At 61.3% G+C, this 17,511-nt stretch overlaps 2 protein-coding genes across 2 annotated transcripts in view; both read left to right on the top strand.

Annotated features, from left to right (window-relative positions):
- The window catches only part of COL18A1 (collagen type XVIII alpha 1 chain), a gene marked incomplete at its 3' end in the record, with an annotated part of 35,219 nt that overhangs the window by 13,368 nt on the left and 4,340 nt on the right, over window positions 1-17,511 (top strand). The window contains exons 3-25 of the mRNA XM_082285450.1: window positions 9,504-10,048; window positions 12,672-12,752; window positions 12,843-12,902; window positions 13,072-13,210; window positions 13,308-13,411; window positions 13,498-13,524; window positions 13,621-13,791; window positions 13,879-13,905; window positions 13,994-14,056; window positions 14,151-14,237; window positions 14,378-14,431; window positions 14,511-14,660; window positions 14,764-14,826; window positions 14,997-15,041; window positions 15,942-16,082; window positions 16,164-16,226; window positions 16,330-16,356; window positions 16,450-16,494; window positions 16,615-16,677; window positions 17,023-17,058; window positions 17,129-17,218; window positions 17,344-17,373; window positions 17,484-17,510. Coding sequence (XP_082141576.1) covers window positions 9,504-10,048; window positions 12,672-12,752; window positions 12,843-12,902; window positions 13,072-13,210; window positions 13,308-13,411; window positions 13,498-13,524; window positions 13,621-13,791; window positions 13,879-13,905; window positions 13,994-14,056; window positions 14,151-14,237; window positions 14,378-14,431; window positions 14,511-14,660; window positions 14,764-14,826; window positions 14,997-15,041; window positions 15,942-16,082; window positions 16,164-16,226; window positions 16,330-16,356; window positions 16,450-16,494; window positions 16,615-16,677; window positions 17,023-17,058; window positions 17,129-17,218; window positions 17,344-17,373; window positions 17,484-17,510 — 2,138 coding nt within the window. The remainder of the gene's footprint in view (window positions 1-9,503; window positions 10,049-12,671; window positions 12,753-12,842; window positions 12,903-13,071; window positions 13,211-13,307; window positions 13,412-13,497; window positions 13,525-13,620; window positions 13,792-13,878; window positions 13,906-13,993; window positions 14,057-14,150; window positions 14,238-14,377; window positions 14,432-14,510; window positions 14,661-14,763; window positions 14,827-14,996; window positions 15,042-15,941; window positions 16,083-16,163; window positions 16,227-16,329; window positions 16,357-16,449; window positions 16,495-16,614; window positions 16,678-17,022; window positions 17,059-17,128; window positions 17,219-17,343; window positions 17,374-17,483; window position 17,511) is intronic.
- LOC309574882 (uncharacterized protein) lies at window positions 3,993-7,540 on the top strand (the record flags this gene model as incomplete). The annotated part of the gene is made up of 2 exons (XM_082284857.1): window positions 3,993-6,120; window positions 7,374-7,540. The coding sequence occupies exons 1-2, from the start codon at window positions 4,008-4,010 to the stop codon at window positions 7,538-7,540; spliced, it is 2,280 nt and encodes a 759-aa protein (XP_082140983.1). The 5' UTR covers window positions 3,993-4,007.

The following is a 17,511-nucleotide window of genomic DNA, read 5'->3' as shown; positions in this document are numbered from 1 at the left end:
GGGGCTCTGTGGTGTTGCACAGCCAGAGGCAGGGAGGAAACACTGTCCCGGAGGCAGAGCCTGGCAGGGTGGCACCTGTGTCATTTCTGGGGCTGTGCTGGCTGCTGTCACTCCTGCCAGCTCGGCCCCTGTGCATCCTTGTCTCCTGCCTGCCCATCCCCATCCCCATCCCCAGCTGAGTGCCCACCCACGGGCTGGGTGCCGCTGCCTCTCTCCAGGGGCTGTCCCGGCACGGGAGGTCAGCAGCTCGGGATGTGGGGATGTGGCACCATCCTCGGCGTGCGTGAGGGCCTTTTTGACTGCTGTTTGGGCTTCTAGATGGGATTAGAATCCCAAATGTCAATAGGATTTACAGATACCATTGGCTGCTGACAGTCCCTGAATTTGTCTGCTCAGTGCGAGAGTGCTCCCGCCTCCAGCTTTCTTGTGTGTGCTGCTGTTAGGGTTCCTTTTCCCTTTCTCCCTTTCCTCCCTTCCCCCTTTCTCCCTTTCCCCTTTCTCCCTTTCCTCCCCTCCCCCTTTCTCCCTTTCCCCCCTTCCCCCTTCCCCCCTTCCCCCTTTCTTTCTTTTCTTTCCTCTTTTTCCGCTTTCCCCCTTTCCCCCTTCCTCCTTTCCTCCCCCCTGGTTCCAGGAGGGCTGTGCCCTGTGGGGGTGCTTGCCTCGCTGGCTCGATCTCCTGGCATTCCAGCGGTTTGTGATCCCCATCCCTGGAGGTGTGAGCCGCAGGAGGAAGGAGGCTGCAGCCCGCCCGTGCTCCCTCCCAGTCCCTGCCCGGAGCTCTGGGATGGCCGCCGGGATGGGGCCGGCAAAGTGGGGTCTCCCGAGGAAGCGTCCGCGCTCTGCTCAGCCTGAGGCTCCCTCTGCTGTCCGTCCGTCCCTCCGCCTGTCCGTCCATCTGCCCGGCTCTCGCTGGGGAGTCCTTGGGCTGTGCAGGAGGAATTGCTGAGCTGGGCTGGAGCAGGCTCCCTGTCCTCTCCCAAAATTCTGCAGGGAGAGCAACCCCAGAGAGAAACATCGGTGTGCTTTGACCACGGATGAAAGGCTGCAGGTCTGAGTGACAGGCTTTTTTTTCCTACTTTTTATCTATTTTGTTACCCCCATTTTCTCTTTTCAGTTTCCTTTCTTCTCTTCCTTTTTCCTCTCTTTTGTCTTTTTTCTTCCATCTCTTTTCCCTTTCTCTTCCCCCCCCTTCCCCCTTCTTGCCTTGTCCCCCTCTCTTTTCCTCCTTCTCTTCCCCCTCCTCTTTCTGTTTTCTCCTCTTTCCCCCCTTTTTGCCCCTTTTCCCCCCTCCTCTTTTTTCCTCTCTTTTATCCTTTCTCCCCTCTTTTCTTTCTCCTCTCTCTCCTTTCCTACTCTCATTTTCCACTTCTTTTCCCCCCCACACTTTCCTCCACTTCCCACTCTTTCCTTGACTTCCCCAATCTCTTTTCTTCTCTTTTCTCCTTTCCCCCAACTCTCTTCCTCCCCTCTCATTTTCCCCTTCTCTTCTCCCCACTCTCTTTGCCCCCACCCTCTTCCCCCAATCTTTTTCTTCCCATCTCCACTCTTCTCCCCCACCTCTAGTTTTCCCTCTCTTTTCCCTTTTTCCCCTCTTTTTCCTCCTCTCTATTCTTCTGGCCCAGGACTGAGCCCTCAGTGGCTTCTTAGGGCAGCCTAATCCCCCTTTTCCTGAGGAACCATGCTGCAGCACCAGATGCTGGACAGTTTTGGGAAGATGCAGCCAGCCTGTTTGGGAGGGAACTGGGACCAGTGTGAGGGTCCACATTTGCTTTTCAAGAAGCCCAAGGTTACGACGAGCTGGCAGCAGGATCTCATGGAGTGTGCAAAGTCCTCTTTGGGAGCCTTTAGCCCGGAGGAGGCTAAAACAAGGGGTTTTCCCTGCTCTGCCAGCAAGCCAGCTGCCATGGCTTCTTCCTGGGGGAATACTTCTCCAAAATATTTCACCAGCTGGTGCATTCCCGGTCCCTGCCCAGCTGCTTGCTCAGTGGCAGAGCTGGTTGCACTGGGCCAAGATGCTCTAGTGCCACCTGTGCCACCAGCCCACCCTCAGGGCACCAATTTTGGAGATCCCTTTTTTGGGGGATGCCTCAGCCCTGGCTCCTTCCCGGGGAGGTGTGCAGTGAAACGAAGGTCATCGACTTAACGCGGGCATCCCTCGGGACTGCTGCTCCACTCCGCTGTCATGAGCTGCCTAATCCCAGCAGAAGGGAGAGGCGGGAATTTCTCTGGCTGGGCATCCTGTCTGCACACGCTCGGGGTACCCCAGCAGGGTGCTGCTGCCCAAATCCTCCTGGCAGAGACGAGGCAGCTCATGGGGGCATGTGATGCTCCCCACTCCGCTCTGGGCGGGGAGGCTGCAGGAACACCAAGGTTTTCCATCCCTCCGATGGGAATGGAAGCAGCAGTCACTCCTTCCCGTCTCGGATGTGCCAAGGACACAGCGGGGGTGGGGAGGGGTCCCGCACTGCACGGTGCCACCGCACCCTGGCCCCAGGGCAGCCGAGCCGGGCGTGTGGGTCCCGTCAGGGCACGCCAGAGAGGGTTGGCAGGCACCTGGCTCCTTCCCCGGGCTGATGGGAGTACGGGAGCTCCGGGAGGGGCCATATGGAACCTCTGCCATCCGCACAAAGCCGTGTCCCGTGTGCACTGGCGGTGGCTGTTCCGCAGCAGGCGCCCCTAACAGCATCGGTCATGGGGAGAGCTGCTGGCAGCAGCAGCCTGCTCCCATTTTCAGGGGAAAATGCGCCCGTTTCGCTTCAAAAGTAGCGTGGGAAGTGTTGCATAAAGCAAAATGGACATCTGAGCGTTTGTCTCGGTGATTTTCCTGAATATTTTTAAACTGGAGCACCAGCTCCAGCGTGCGGAGAGCTCCACTCCGTAGGACCGTGTTACGGCACACTGTGACTTTCCTGGTCACACAGCCAAGGGGAGCCCAAATTGTCACCTCCCCATCAAAACCCTGTCTCAGGGACACTTCTTGAGCCATGGAGGTGACTTGCCTGGTGTCACCATGGCAGTGCAGGCCCTGGGAGTGCTCCATCCCTGCAGGGGACAGGGGCTCCGAGATCCTCAGGAGCAGGGGGCATCATCACCGGAGCAGATGTGGGAAAAACAGGCTGGATAAGTGGATTTGGGGGCAGCTTTTTTAAGCTGAGGTGAGCACCACCTCAGCTTGGGGTGTGGGAGAACGCCAGCACTGCCCAGGGGAGATTTTCAACCCGGGCTCCAGGAAAACTTGTGATTGGGAAACTTGTGATTGCTCAGACCTGGCTTCGAGGCGTTGCTGGCGCGTGATGCTTGGGGGGGGGCGGCGAAGCTGCAAGTGCCCCCCTGGCCGTCCTGTGACAGCACCTGGGGGGTCCTGGCCCTGTAACCGAGCCGGGAAAGCGGCTTTAAAGACTTGGCTTTGGGGACTTGTTGGGTTTCCGGCCGGTGGAAATATTGGAAATGTTTTCTGGGATTTGTTTCCCTCCTCGTTTGGTTTTGCTCTGAGATGATAACCTTTTCCTGCGGCCTGCAGTGGGGTGTCCCACCAAAGCTGGCTATCCTTGAGGACCACGTCCATGCACGACCCCACCACGTACAGCTCTCGAGGCCGGTGATTTAACCGGAGCCGCCGAGCAGGGAGAGACGACGTAGGATTTTTTCTGGGCAGGAAGGAGTTAAACATCTGGCAGCAGCTGCTGGGACAGGCAGTAGGGTGCGTCTGAAGGCTGGCTGGGCTCGCGGAGGTTTTGGGGGGCTCAGGTGGGTCCCCGGGCGGGCGGCGGGGTCCCCGAGGGGCCGTGCCGGCAGCGGGAGGCTGGCGCTGGGGAGAGGAGGGCTTGGCCACCCCGCCCCCTGCTCCGCTCCGGTTTGAAGGGTCGAGCGCCGGAGCCGGGGAGGAGAGAGCGATGTGACTGCTCCGAGAGCCTGGCCAGGGCAAAGCTCCTGCCTCTTCCCTCCTTTCCTTCCTCCAGCCTCTCCGCTCCGCTCTCGGGAGCAACGGAGCCCGTTTCCCCTTCCCCATGGCCCCACCTCGCCTGGGGTTTCTGCTCCTCCTGGCTGGCTGCTTCTCCTGCTCCGAAGCACAGCTCCTGGACTGGGTTTGGGACAGCACGAAGACCACGGGAAGCCCAGCAGCTGCCGGCGAGGGAATCCTGGCGTCAGAGCCGCCAACCTCAGCGGCAGCTCCGGCTCCCAGCCCGTCCCCAGGGACGTGGGGTGGCGAGGTGGTGGGGAGTGTCACCACCCCACAGCGGCAGGAGGCAGGTCCAGCAGCGCCTGTGGGTGAGGGAACCGCAGCCAAAGGCACGGGACAGTGGGACAGGAATGCCACAGGGCTGCTGGAGAGCACGGCACAGCCAAGCATTGCTCCTCCCCACAGCACGTCACCTGCCCCGGGACAGCAGGCGGCCAGCAGCCCCACCGAGGACCCCCAGCTTCAGGGGACAGGGGCCACTGAGGAGCTGCAGCTCCTGGGGTCAGGGACCAGCGAGGACCCGCAGCTCCTGGGGACAGGGATCACTGAGCACCTGCAGCTCCTGAGGATGAGGACCACCAAAGACTCCCAGTTCCTGGGGTCAGCAACCCCCAAGGATCCACAGCTCCTGCGCTCAGGGACCACTGAGGATCTGCAGGTCCTGAGGATGGGGACCACCGAGGACCCCCAGCTCCTGGGGTCAGGGGCCACTGAGGACCTGCAGCTGCTGGGGCTGGGCACCACTGAGGACCCACAGCTCCTGGGGACGAGTACCACGGACCTGCAGCTCCTGGTGACGGGGAGCACCAAGGACTCACAGCTCTTGGGGGCATGGACCACTGAGGACCTGCAGCTCCTGGGGACAGGAACCACTGAGAATCTGCAGCTCCTGGCAATGAGGAACACGGAGGACCCAGAGCTCCTGAGGACAGTGGCCACTGAGGACCCACAGCTCCTGCAGGTGCTGACCACTGAGAGCTCAGAGCTCCTGGGGACAGTGACCACTGAGGACCCAGAGCTCCTGAGGGTGCTGACCACTGAGAACTCACAGCTCCTGAAGATGCTGACCACTGACAACCCACAGCTCCCAGGGAACACTGAGGACCCAGAGCTCCTGAGGACGCTGACCACTGAGGACCCACAGCTCCCAGGGAACACTGAGGACCCACAGCTCCTGAGGACGCTGACCACTGAGGACCCACAGCTCCTGAGGACAGTGACCACTGACAACCCACAGCTCCCAGGGAACACTGAGGACCCACAGCTCCTGAGGACAATGACCACTGAGGACCCACAGCTCCTGGGGATGCTGACCAGTGAGAATCTGCGGCTCCTGGCGATGAGGAGCACCAAGGACCCGCAGCTCCTGAGGACAGTGACCACCGAGAACCCAGAGCTCCTGGGGACAGGGACTCCCGCAGCAGTGGAGACACAGGTGTCCTTGCAGAGACCAGCGGGTCCCCAGCCAGGTAGTGCCCCCTTTCCTTTCTCACCAGGTGACAGTCCCCGTGAGCGGGCGGTGCCGTTCCAGGACCCCTCAGCACAACCTCCCCATCACCTCCACGGAGCATCACCGAACCTGTGGCACGGCACCGGCCACCGGGGGCTGGCTCTGGCCAGCAGGAACGGGAGCCAGAGCCCCCCTTGGCCTGACCAGAGGGTGGATAAGGGTGTGGATCCTCCTGTGGCTGATAACTCCGTCCCTCTGGAGTTCGATTTACTAACGGCCACCATGCAGCTCTACGGGAGCGGCGGCGCGGGGCTCGCATCCTTCTTTCCAGGACTGATGCCAGTGGCCGGCCGCTGCCAGCCCGTCCCGACCCACCTGCCCTTCTGCAGCGTGCTGGGCACCAGCCATGTCCGATTGCCAAATTACCTCCGTCACGGCAGCGAGGAGGAAATTCGGGCGGCTTTGCATGAGTGGGAGGGGCTGCTTGAGTCGCGGTGCCATCGCTACCTGGAGTGGTTCCTCTGCTTGCTGCTGCTCCCCGGCTGTAGCCCCTCGGTCCCCGTAACCCCCCCGCCATGCCAGGGCTTCTGCGAGGCCGTCAGAGACCTGTGTTGGACTCACTTGGCCGGTGGGCGCCTGCCTCTGCCTTGCAATGCTCTCCCTGAGGAGGATGAAGGGTTTTCTTGTGTCTTTATTAATGCTTCTGCAGGTAACGTGGCTGAGGGACGTCCCTGTGTTGTGTGTCCCCTCCCCCAGCTCCCCCAGGTGCTGGGGGATGCTTCTGCCTGGTGCCCATGGGAAGGTGCTGAGTCCAAAATCACTTTCCATCCAGCCCTGGCTTTTCCAAACAGAACCAGCGGGTTTGGGCTCCCTCCGCGAGGCTGAGCATCACTCCTGGTGAATCACAGTGGCCAGCACAGGGGATGCTCCCCCAGCACATCGTGCTGGCATTCAGGGCTGGCTTCCCTGTGCCACGGGGCTTTGGGGTGTCCATCTTGGGGTTGGGACACTTGGAGCAGGAACAGGGCAAGGACCCGGACCCCGTGAGCACCCAGCCACAGCACCGTGGTGGTGAGGAGGTTTCAAGGTGACCCCTGGCCGTGCCCACATGCTTCCCTCCCCCGGAGCAGCCCTTTGGGGTTAATGATTCACCCGATGGCGGCTAATGTTTGATCCCGCTGCTTGGAAAAGGGGGAGAGTTACTTCGCCTGCAGCTTCTTCCTTCGGTAGCTGTGACCTTCCTGTGTGTCAGCCAGGGAGCCAGACAGGGCAGGGGGGTGAAGGACGGGAGCGGGGGGTGACTGATGCTTGGAGAAATGCAGTTGGGATGAAAGCTGGAGCTCCCCCCACCCCGCCCGCCAAAGCCTCTGAATGAGGCTGTGTTCCCGTGCCGACCCCTGTGCCCTCGGGGGGTGGCCGGGAGATGCCAAGGAGGAATGCCGAGACTGGGGGCTGGCAATCCGAGGTCGCCTACAGGGTCCCCTCGGTGTCAAAGAGGCTCTGTTCGCGGGGGGATGCACTGGCATCACGGCAGTGCTCGGAGAGGAGGCGCGATCCCATCTGGGACTGCTCGCATGGGCGGGGTCGGGAATGGGTGGGGAGTGCTGGGGGTCCCCTGAACCCCACACTGGGCTCAGGTCAGCCAGGAAGGGCATGGCAGAGCGGGAAGGTGGCTTGGGGCGTCCTGGGGACGTTTCAGACGGTGGAATCGCTGCGTCCAGAGACATCCCCACAGCCGTCCCGTGCCAGCACCAAGCCCACTGCGGGCCCCCTCATCCCTCCGTGCTCCACGATGGGTGCTGCCAGTTTGCCACGCGGATGATGGGCTGCGATATTCGGGCTCTGGATGCCCTTTGGAAAAGGCAGGCGTGGCCTGAAAGGTTTGGGGATGAGAAGGGGCACTTGGCTTTTGTAGGGGAGCAGGCACTTGAAGGGGTCTCCCCTTATCGCTCTGCTCCCCAGTCCCCATCCAGCCTCTGTCACGCAGGAGAAAAGTCCATTTGCTTTGGGAAGTGCTGGTACCCAGCTCCCACCCCAGACTGGGGGCGAGTGGCGTGTTTGAGGAGGAGGGCGACTCCCAGAGCCGGCTGCAGCTCCAAGGGGAGAATGGTTGGAAATTGCCCTGCTAACAAAAGCCTCTTTCAGTGTGTCCCCATCACCCTGAGCCCCGGGGGGGACACAATGACTAGTCTGGCTGCAGGAATTGCAGCACTGGCTATTACACCCCTGTAGACCCCCGGGAGGAAGCTCTGGTTTCCTTTTCCCTTAAAGCTGCTGCGAATTTGGCTTCCTCCAAGCGCAGATAAGTGCAATGCCTGCATCCTGGCATTTGCAGTTGGAGCGAGCTCATGAGGTGCTGAGTGTGGTGTGACTCAAGGGTGGGTGACAGGCTGAGAGTCTGGGGAAGCCCTGCTCGCTCACCCCATCCTTTTTGGTGTAGGACTGTGCACAACTGGGAGTGAAAGGGTGCTGGGCTCCAGGGTCCACAAGTTCTCCTCTGAGCAGACTGGGGATGCCCTGTGGGGAAGCCTGACCCCAGTGCAGGGCAGATGAAGGGGCTAGAACTGGTGGAAGACCCGGAGGGAGATTTTCTTCCAGCCAGGTGCTCAATTTTGGGGTGCCAAACTTGGGGGGGACTGAGGGCTTGGGGAGCAGGGTGGACACAGAGCAGTTTCAGAGCCAGAGTTTCAGAGGATCAGTGGGTCTGGCTCTGGCAGAGTGAAAATTTGCCCCCACCTTTAGTTGGTGGCACTTCTAATGTCCCCACTGCTGGGTCCCTGTCATGGGGCTGGCGCTGGCACTGGGGCTTGGCAGCGGAGGCAGCCTGGGAATGCTCCATGTCCCCCAGGCTTTGGAAGAAGCACCCAGGTTTTCATCACCATCCCAAGAGACGTGTTTTCCTTTCGGGCTGGGCAAGGCTGGGCCCATTCCTTCTTTCTCTTTTCCGTTTTTTTTTTTAAGAGCTCTGGAGGACAATGCCGGGCTGCAGAGCTGGGTGGAGGTTCCTGGCTGATCCTCCTCCAGGATCAGCCCAGGATACCTCAGGATACACCTCTGATTCCCCCCACTCCCCATTGCTCACATGAAAACCAGGGATGGAACTGGGGACACTGAATTGTGTCAGCTGCTGCTCCTGACTCGGGATTGGGACAAAAATTAGCACTGAGCATGTGTTCCCAGTGCAGATCCCTCAGCAGTTTCGGAGCCAGGGTGGTTGGGTTTCCTCCCTCCCAGGAAAGGAGAGGTTAAAAAGCACCGGGCGTGCTCACTCCCATGGAGCTGGCACCGGCCCCGCGCGGTTGACATAGGAGAGGAGGAATCCAGCGCCCGGTGTGTGGGCGATGAGGATGTGCTGGCTGCCAGAACAACGGGAGCTGGCGGACACAGCGCCGGCTCACCCCGACCAGATGTTCAGCTGCGCCGGGTAGAGGGACGGTCTCCAGCAGAACTTCCCTAATTCCCTAATTCTCAACAGGAGTTGGGAAAGGAGGCGACCTCCAAATTGAGAGCATCTGGGAAGCTGAGCTGGCTTGAGCCGCGTTCCCAGGGTGTTGCGAGGGGATGGCTCTGATTTATTCCCAGCTGGGGTGACCGTAGGATCTTGTCCTGGGATGACGCGAGGGGTCACCGTGATCCCAGAATGAGTGTGGATGCAACACGCTTCCCTGGGGCTCCATGGTGGTTCAGCATCCTGGTGTTCCAGCAGCATCCCCCTACCAAGGACAAGACCCCTTTGGTGTTCTCCCATCCCAGGGAATCTGAGCAGCCTGGTCTAGTGCATTGTGTCCTTGCCCATGGCAGGGGGATTGGAATGAGATGATCTCTAAGGTCCCTTCCCACCCAAGTCATGCTGTGATTCTGTGATGGAGGCCCAGCAGCTGGGAATGGGGGGCATTTTGGGAGACTCATCCGAAAGGTGTGCTGGGAGCAGCTCAAGGTTTCTGCCTTGGCCAATGCACAAACGCTGGGGAGGGTGAGCAAAGGGAGCCACTGAAGGGTGGGGTGTTTGGGAGGCACGGGCAGGGGTGTCCTTGCTGAGTGACCATCCTTGCCTGGCTGGCTGAGACCATCCCCTGTCCTTCGTCCCTGCAGAGAGCCTGAATGCCGAGGTCAGCCTGCTGGAGCTGATCGGGGACCCGCCGACGGAGGAGATCCACAGAATTTACGGCCCCGACAACAACCCTGGCTACGTCTTCGGTCCCAACGCCAACACGGGCCAGGTGGCCCGGTACCACCTGCCGAGCCCTTTCTACCGGGACTTCTCGCTGCTGTTCCACATCCAGCCCACCACGCCCCGGGCCGGCGTGCTCTTTGCCGTCACGGACTCCTCGCAGAGCATCATCTACGTGGGCGTCAAGCTCTCGGAGCTGCGGGCGGGCCAGCAGCAGATCATCTTCTACTACACAGAGCCGGGCTCGCCCAGCTCCTACCCGGCCGCCACCTTCACCGTGCCCACCCTGCTCAACCAGTGGACGCGCTTCGCCATCAGCGTGGAGGAGGAGGAGGTCGTCCTGTACCTGGACTGCGAGGAGCACGAGCACGTCCACTTCGAGCGCTCCCCGGATGAGATGGAGCTGGAAGAGGGCTCCGGGCTCTTTGTCGCTCAGGCTGGAGGGGCTGACCCAGATAAATACCAGGTAAGAGCTTGGGTCACCCCGAGGAGTGTCTCCCCGAAGCCTGGAGAGATGTCACACCGCCCATGCCCAGAAGACAACCAGCTCCATGTGTGTCCCTGGGGAAGGGGACACCAGAGGTGGAGGGGAAGGTGGCTTGAGATGCCACCGATTTATTGTCTTGGGGCTCACCAAGGCAAAGCTCTCAAGCTGGGCTGGCAGGAGAACGTGGGGTTGCCCTACAGCTCCCACCATTGCCTTTTCCCAGCGAACACGCGGAGCCTCTTCAGATCTCCCCATTGCTTAAAATACCCAGCTCCTTTGGTGGAGGAGCTGGTTTGGCTGGCAAAATGTCTCTCTTAGATGGAAAAAATGCTTGGGCTGGAGCATATCTTTGCTGGCTGATGTTGGGCGCTATCTCCAGGAAGACTTTGGAGGGTGAGGAAGGATGTGATAGCTCAGCCCGTGCTTTGAGCAGGACTCGTGTTCCAGATAAGGTTTGTGGAAAGTGTGGGGAAAATGCCCAGCTGACATGGAAATCCCCTGCAGGACTTGAGGAAAGGAATGTTCAGGTTTATCCTGGGCTGAGCAGGATTTGCCCAGCAACAGAGGCTCTGCTGAGGGGAGCGATGTTTTTCCCGTGGAGTTCTGCAGAGCACGTTTCTGAGCTTAAACATCATCCTGACCATGCTGCCACATTCCCACTGGAATGGCTTTGGGCAGGGAAAGCTCTCCCAGGAAGGGGTTAATCATTGCTGGGCTACAAACTGCTTTGCACTGGGATTCGCCTTGGTCCCTTGAAGAAAAACTCTTTGCTCTTGAAGAGCAATTTCTTTGCTCTTGAACATGCTGGGAGGGCCAGGTCACAGCTGTGGAGGAGCTCCTGTCCCCAGCTGGAGGGGTTTGGCACCACATGGAGGGCACGGCAACTGCCTGGAGCAGAGCAGACCCTTCTAGCAGGTGATGCTCCCCAGCTTGCCAAGCCGCGATCCCACTGCCCGCCCCCGGTTTTCCCGTGGGGAGTAGTGGCCGTGGAGGGAAGGAGGCCTTGGCTGGGTGAGAGGGGAGCGGCATCTGACCGCCTCGTGGTGTTTCCATCACTGTCCAGCCCTGCCTCGCGTTATCTGGAACTAACGGGGCAGCAAGCGGATTAAAACCTGGCCCTGGGTCAAGCCCCAGGATGAACTTGCTGGGAGGCAGCTGGAGGGGTGTCCTGGCACCTCTGCTCCTTCCTGAGTCACCTCCGTGGCCGTGGCAGGACACCTGGAGGGGCAAAGCCTGTGGGTGATGCAGGAGCCCCTGGGACAACTCAAGGGGGCAAGTGGGTGTCAGCTGGGGCCTGGCAGGAGGGTTTGTTTGCAGCTGGGTGTGGCACCTGGGGACCACCTGGCTTGGTGGGGGACCTGGCAGTGCTGGGTTAATGGTTGGACTCGATGGTCCTAAAGGGCTTTTCCAGCCTCAGTGATTCCATGATTCTATGGATTCACTGTCAGATCTGTGGTGCTGCTGCCCTCTTTATCGGCACAAAGAGGCTGCAGAGGGGCCCATAACCATCCCTTGTGGCACTGCCTTGCTTCGGGCCTTGGGACTGGCTCTCCATGGTTCCCCAATGCCTCTGGAAAGCCCCAGGTTTCAACCTTGCAGCCTCTGCCCAGCACCACCAGCACAGCCGGACAAGCCATGTGCCAGAGCTGGCACCATGTGGGCTGAGCAGAGGTAGCGGCCAGGACCCGGCCAGACACCCAGCAGAGCTTTTACAGGGATCTTTTGGCTGTGCTCCTTGTTTCCCCTCTCCCCAGGGCTCCCTGGCCACAGCTGGCTGCCCTGCCCCACACAAGGACAGCTGGCAGGTCCTGCAGCCCACATGTTGTATTTCCTGGGATAATCTGCACTTCCCTACTATTTATTTGTGTTTTGCAAGCACTGTGTGCATCCAGGCCACTTGTTTATACAAGAAACCACCACAAATCCCTTCTTAAGGGTGCTGCCTCCAGGCAAACCCCGGTAGCATCCCGGCCTCAACAGGAGAGGGCGTGTGGGTACCAGCCTGAACCCCACGGCTCCCACTGCAAGCAGGCTCACCCAGCACATCCCAGGGCCCAGGCTGGGTCCCGCTGCAGGGTGGGACACAGGGATGCTGTTGGGGTGGGAGTCTGCCGAGCTGGGATGCTGCCCATCTGTCTGATCCCAGTGGGGAGGAGCAGGGGACCACGCTGGGAAGCGAGCTCAGAGAGAGGAGATACCTCCCCCTTGGTGTCTCTTCTTTGGGCGAGACACCCAGAATAATATTTGGGCTGGCCTGAAAGCGCGGCGCGCCACATCCGGGCAAGGAAACGTGGTGGGCTTAGGAAAACAAGGATCAGGGGCAGCTGCAGTTCAGCCAGGCTGGCTTTGACATAACACAAATGAATTATAAGTAGATTAAATTATATAATAAATATATTATAAATATATTGTTTATATATTATAAAAAATTACATCAACTCCTCTCACAAGCAAATGCCCCCGGCTGGGCGGTGACCTCTTCCAGCTGCTCGCAGTGCTGACAGCAGATCTCACTCATCCTTGTTCTCCCACTTGAGGACGTGGTGGCCGAGTGGCACGGTGGCCTGCTCGTGTCCCCCACCCATCTGTGGTCTCCTTCCAGGGAGTGATTGCGGATTTGAAGCTCCGAGGGGACCCACGGGCAGCCGAGCGCCAGTGCGAGGAAGAGGAGGATGACACAGAGGTGAGCGCTGGCAGCACAGCTGGGGCAGCTCGGGGGTGTCCCCACCGTGCTCCCAGCTCAGCCCTCACCCCTTCTGCATGGCACACACAGGTCTCTGGGGATTTTGGCAGCGGGATGGAAGGTGGACAGCAACCCTCGGGCAAGGTGGAGGTGAGTTGCTGCCCGCGGGTGTTGCACTCAGGGTGGCACCCTGAAATTCTAGTGCTGAGGAGAGCTGAGTGCCCTGCACGGCCGAGGTTACGGGGTGCCAGCACCTGTCCCTTACGGGGAGGCGCCGGGAGGTGAACGGTGCCACGGTGTCCCCTCGTTGTTGGCGCAGGGTGTCCCAGGGCTGGTGGACGCTGTCCCCGTCACCTCCCCCCCCGTGGCGGGGGCCAGCGGCCCGAGGAGTGGCGGGGGGTCCCTGCAGCAGGCCGAGAGGACCGGGGCGGAGGAGACGCTGCGGGTCTCCACGGGAGGTAATTCCGGCAGCTTTCCCCTTCCCCGGGGCGCACAAGTGGGGACGTGGTGGTGTGGCCGTCCCCAAGCATGTCTGGGTCCTTTCCTTTCCCACAGGCACCGGCCGGAAAGGTGAAAAGGGGGAGAAGGGTGAACGCGGCTTGAAGGGGGACTCAGGGACCGGTGGCATCGTGGGGCCAGGCAGTGTCAAGGGTCAAAAGGTGGGTGAGAGCCAGTCCCTGGGGCTCAAGGGTGCCAGTGACACGTCTGTGTTTGATACCTGCTCCTCTCTGTTTCTGCTCCTCAGGGGGAGAAGGGAGACCTGGGCGTCAAGGTGAGCATGGCTGAGGGAGCTGGCACAGAGCCATGCTCTACCCGGGCTGCCACCTCAGGGACCTGCCAGCCACCCCTGCCTCCCTCCCCTCTGCAGGGCAGTGCTGGATTTGGCTACCCTGGCTCCAAGGGACAAAAAGGAGAGCCAGGTGACCCTGGACCACCTGGGACCCACTCTCAGCACGCTGATGGCTCGGTGGTGGAGCAGGTCACCGGCCCCCCCGGGCCACCAGGGAAGGATGGAGCCCCTGGCAGGGACGGCGAGCCTGTGAGTCAATTCCTCCCCAGGGGGTGTCCCCTGTCCCCCCACCCAACCCACCCGCACACTGACGTGTCCCCTCTCTGCCATCCCTAGGGAGATCCTGGCGAGGATGGCAAACCCGTAAGTGGGGCGGGGGGTGGCGGGGTGAGGGGGGACGGCCACCCCCTTGCCTTGCCTCCCGCTGACCCCCCACTGCTCCCCTCTGCAGGGTGAAATGGGGCCCTCAGGGTTCCCCGGGATGCCGGGGGAGCCGGGCCAGAAGGGGGAGAAGGTGAGTGCCGGTGTTGGGGGGCAGAACGTGCCCCCCCTTCCTCTCAGCCCCAGCTTGGCTGCACCCCCAAACCGCACTCTGTCCTCTGTGCCAGGGTGACCCAGGCGTGGGGCCGAGGGGACCCCCTGGACCGCCCGGCCCTCCGGGACCACCAGGACCCTCCTCCAAGAGTGACAAGCTGGTGGGTGCCCCCTGGAACACAGGGGTTTGAGGGATGGGAGGGTACATCAAGCCATAGAGGTGCAGAGTGCTGCCACCAGCCCCTGGGCCAGCCCCGGTGCCACTGGGTGCCCTGACATCACCCTCGTGCTTCTCCCCCAGACCTTCATCGACATGGAGGGCTCTGGCTTCGGCGGTGACCTGGAGAGCCTGCGGGTGAGTGGGGATGAGTGCCTGTCCTGCCAGCTGGGAGTGGGGGGACACCCTCAGCCATGGTCCCCCACGTCTCTTCTAGGGTCCACGAGGGCCACCTGGTCCCCCAGGGCCGCCTGGCGTGCCCGGTTTGCCAGGGGAGCCAGGACGGTTTGGGATGAACCGCACAGACCTGCCGGGACCACCGGGGCTGCCGGGCAGGGACGGGATCCCCGGGACCCCGGGGCCAGCGGTAGGTCCATGGGGTGGCCAAGGGGACCTATCCCAGGTCCACCCTGTGGTGGTGGGGGGCTCAGGGTTTTCCTGTGCTGGAACCAGCTCCTGGCATCTTACAGGGTCCTCAGGGTCCTCCAGGAAGAGACGGGGAGGCCGGGCAGCCGGGGCCCAAAGGAGAGCGGGTGAGTGTCCCACGTGCCCCAGGAGCGCGTCACCGCTGTCCCGTGGGGCGGCTGGCACCCCTGGCACATCTCTGGGAGGCCCCAGTTCCTGTGCTGGGGAGCACCACTCTGCTCCTGCCTGGGGCTGGGCAGCTTCTTCACACCCTCTTCTCCCTCCTTCTCCTTCCCAGGGCGACGTGGGTGACCTTGGCCTCCCTGGCCTGCCTGGACCCAAGGTACAGTGCCTGGGGTGGGGTTTTTTGGGTTCTCCGTTGCAGACTGGAGGCAGGGATGTTGCCAGGGGGGAGGGCATCTTGCACAGGAATGGGGGAGGGGGGTGCTGCTGTTTGGGTTTCTCCCAGATCAGTGCCACAGCTCGAGGGTGCATGGAGCTGCTACCCCACAAAGGATGCTCCTGCCTCCCTACCTTGGCTTTGCTCCAGGCACTGCCACATCAGGAAGTGGGCAGGAAAGCTGAAGGGGATGTTCTGAGACACAGAAGAGAGTTTGCTTGAGAGGTGCCCACACTCCACTGGAAAACACCCCATCTTCTCTGCATCACCCTCTCCTGCCTGCTTGCTCCAGCTTCCTTCCACCCTGCATCTGCAAGGGGGGAAGTGAAGGCTTGCTGGGAGCTCCTTAGAGCTGGGATGCTGCCCCTCAGGATGACCATCTGCTGCAGCCTGAGCTGGGGGCAAAAACCTCAAAAATTAAGGTTTCTTCACCTTAATTCTAAGCTTCTGCACTTCTGCAGCACCCGGAGGGCAGATGGGGTGGCAGAGGGTGTGAGGTCCAACCCTGTTTCTTCCAGACCCACTGCAATCCCAGGAGTGCCTGCCAGCAGCATCCCTTCTTGGCGCTGAGCTCTGCTTCGGAGCCAGCCTCACGTGCAAAAACATTCCCATTTATGATTTTAGACGAGCCTCTGGTGGCCAGTGTGGACATTACATGGGCAGCTGGTGGGATGAAGGGTGCCCGAGTGCCCCCTCCCACAGAGCCCAAGACGGGAGCAGCAGGGAGAGCATCCATGTCCTGTCCCAGAGGGATTTGGGAGGGGATGCTCTGCCTCCTGCCTGCAGGCTCCAGGCAGCGACCACTGCCCCCTTCCATCTGTCCCCTCTTTGTCCCCTTTACAGGGCAACAAAGGGGAGATGGGACCAGCAGGACCCCCAGGAGAAATGGGCTTAGCTGGCCTTCCCGGGCCCATCGGACCCCGAGGGCAGCCTGGGCCCCCCGGCCCCCCGGGCCCACCGGGGCCAGGCTACGAGGCTGGATTTGTGAGTGGTCACTGTGGGGATGGGGTGGGCTGGGCTGGAGCTGGGGACAGACATGGCTCAGCCCCTTCTCCCTGCATTTAGGGTGACATGGAGGGCTCAGGGCTGTCATTCGCCCCGGGACCACCTGGACCTGAAGGACCACAGGTAGGGCCGTTCCTGCCCCTTCCCTCCTCCCCATCCTGGGATATTCCCTACTACCGTGTCACCTGCCATCCCCCGATGCCCACGGTCCCCTTGTTGCTTGCAGGGTGTGCCAGGACTGCCGGGGATGAAGGTGAGGACCCCTTCCAACACCCTCCTGGCTCCATCCATGTAGGAAGCCTGCAGGTAGCCTGTAGGGATGCCTCTGACACCTCTTTCCTTGCAGGGAGAGGTCGGCAGCCCCGGACAGCCTGGCTTGCCAGGACCAAAGGTAGGAGCTTGGGATGTTGGGATGGCTTTGTGCCAGCACCTGGGAGTGCAGGGCACTGGGCAGGACCGCTGTGCTCCCCGACCTGGGGCTGCATCCTGCCCTTTCCCCTTCCCACTGCAGGGAGATGCCGGCATGCCTGGAGTGGACGGCCGCCCTGGCCTGGAGGGCTTCCCTGGGCCACAGGTAGGAGCCTCAGCCCCCAGTTCCAGAATAACCCCTGCACTCCAGGCAGGGCACCTCTGGTTGCAGCAGCTCCATCCCCAGCAGCCGCAATTCCCCCTCCTGGCTGTGGGCTCACTGCATGCCAGGAGTGCCCACACTCCTTAGGATCCTGTCCCCACCACCTTGCTGCCCCACCGGCAACCACCTCCATCCAAAATCATCACAGCCCGGCTCGTTGCCTGGAGCTGGAGGCAGAGGTGGGGCTGCCTGAAGGATTTTTTGGAGCTGGAGGTGGGAGGGGGTCTCCACCTGTGAGCCAGAGCCCAGCTCCACGTGGTGCTCACACCTTCCTGCTCCTCCTTCCAGGGACCCAAAGGTGACAAAGGCAGCACTGGTGAGAAGGTAGGTGCCACCAGGCTGGGGACAGGGACCAGCCAGTGGTGGCCCTGGGCTGATGGCTTTTGTCTTCCAGGGAGAGCGAGGCCAAGATGGTGTGGGACTGCCTGGCCCCCCCGGCCCACCTGGTCCCCCTGGACAGGTCATCACTGTGTCCAGTGAAGATGTAAGTGGTGGCACAGGGCAGGGGAAGGGATCTTCCCAGCGGCCATCATGAGGGACACCTCGCCAGCAGCTCTGAGCTTCAGAGCCAAGACTGAGGGAAAAACCTCATTTTGTCTCTTTTTGCAGAAATCCTTGGTGGCTGTTCCTGGTCCAGTGGTAGGTGCCCTCCTGCCACCTGTGCCCACTCCTCAGCAGTGCCAGGAGGGCACCCCGTTTTTTGGAAAGAGGGGGTTTGCTCTTAGGAGCATCTCTGCTTCTCTCTGCAGGGCAGACCAGGCCACGCTGGCTTCCCGG

Source organism: Coloeus monedula (assembly GCF_965178545.1).
Source record: "Coloeus monedula genome assembly, chromosome: 7".
Lineage (NCBI taxonomy): Eukaryota > Metazoa > Chordata > Aves > Passeriformes > Corvidae > Coloeus > Coloeus monedula.
The sequence above is the reverse complement of the archived record's forward strand: the minus strand, read 5'-3'. Positions and strand labels throughout refer to the sequence as shown.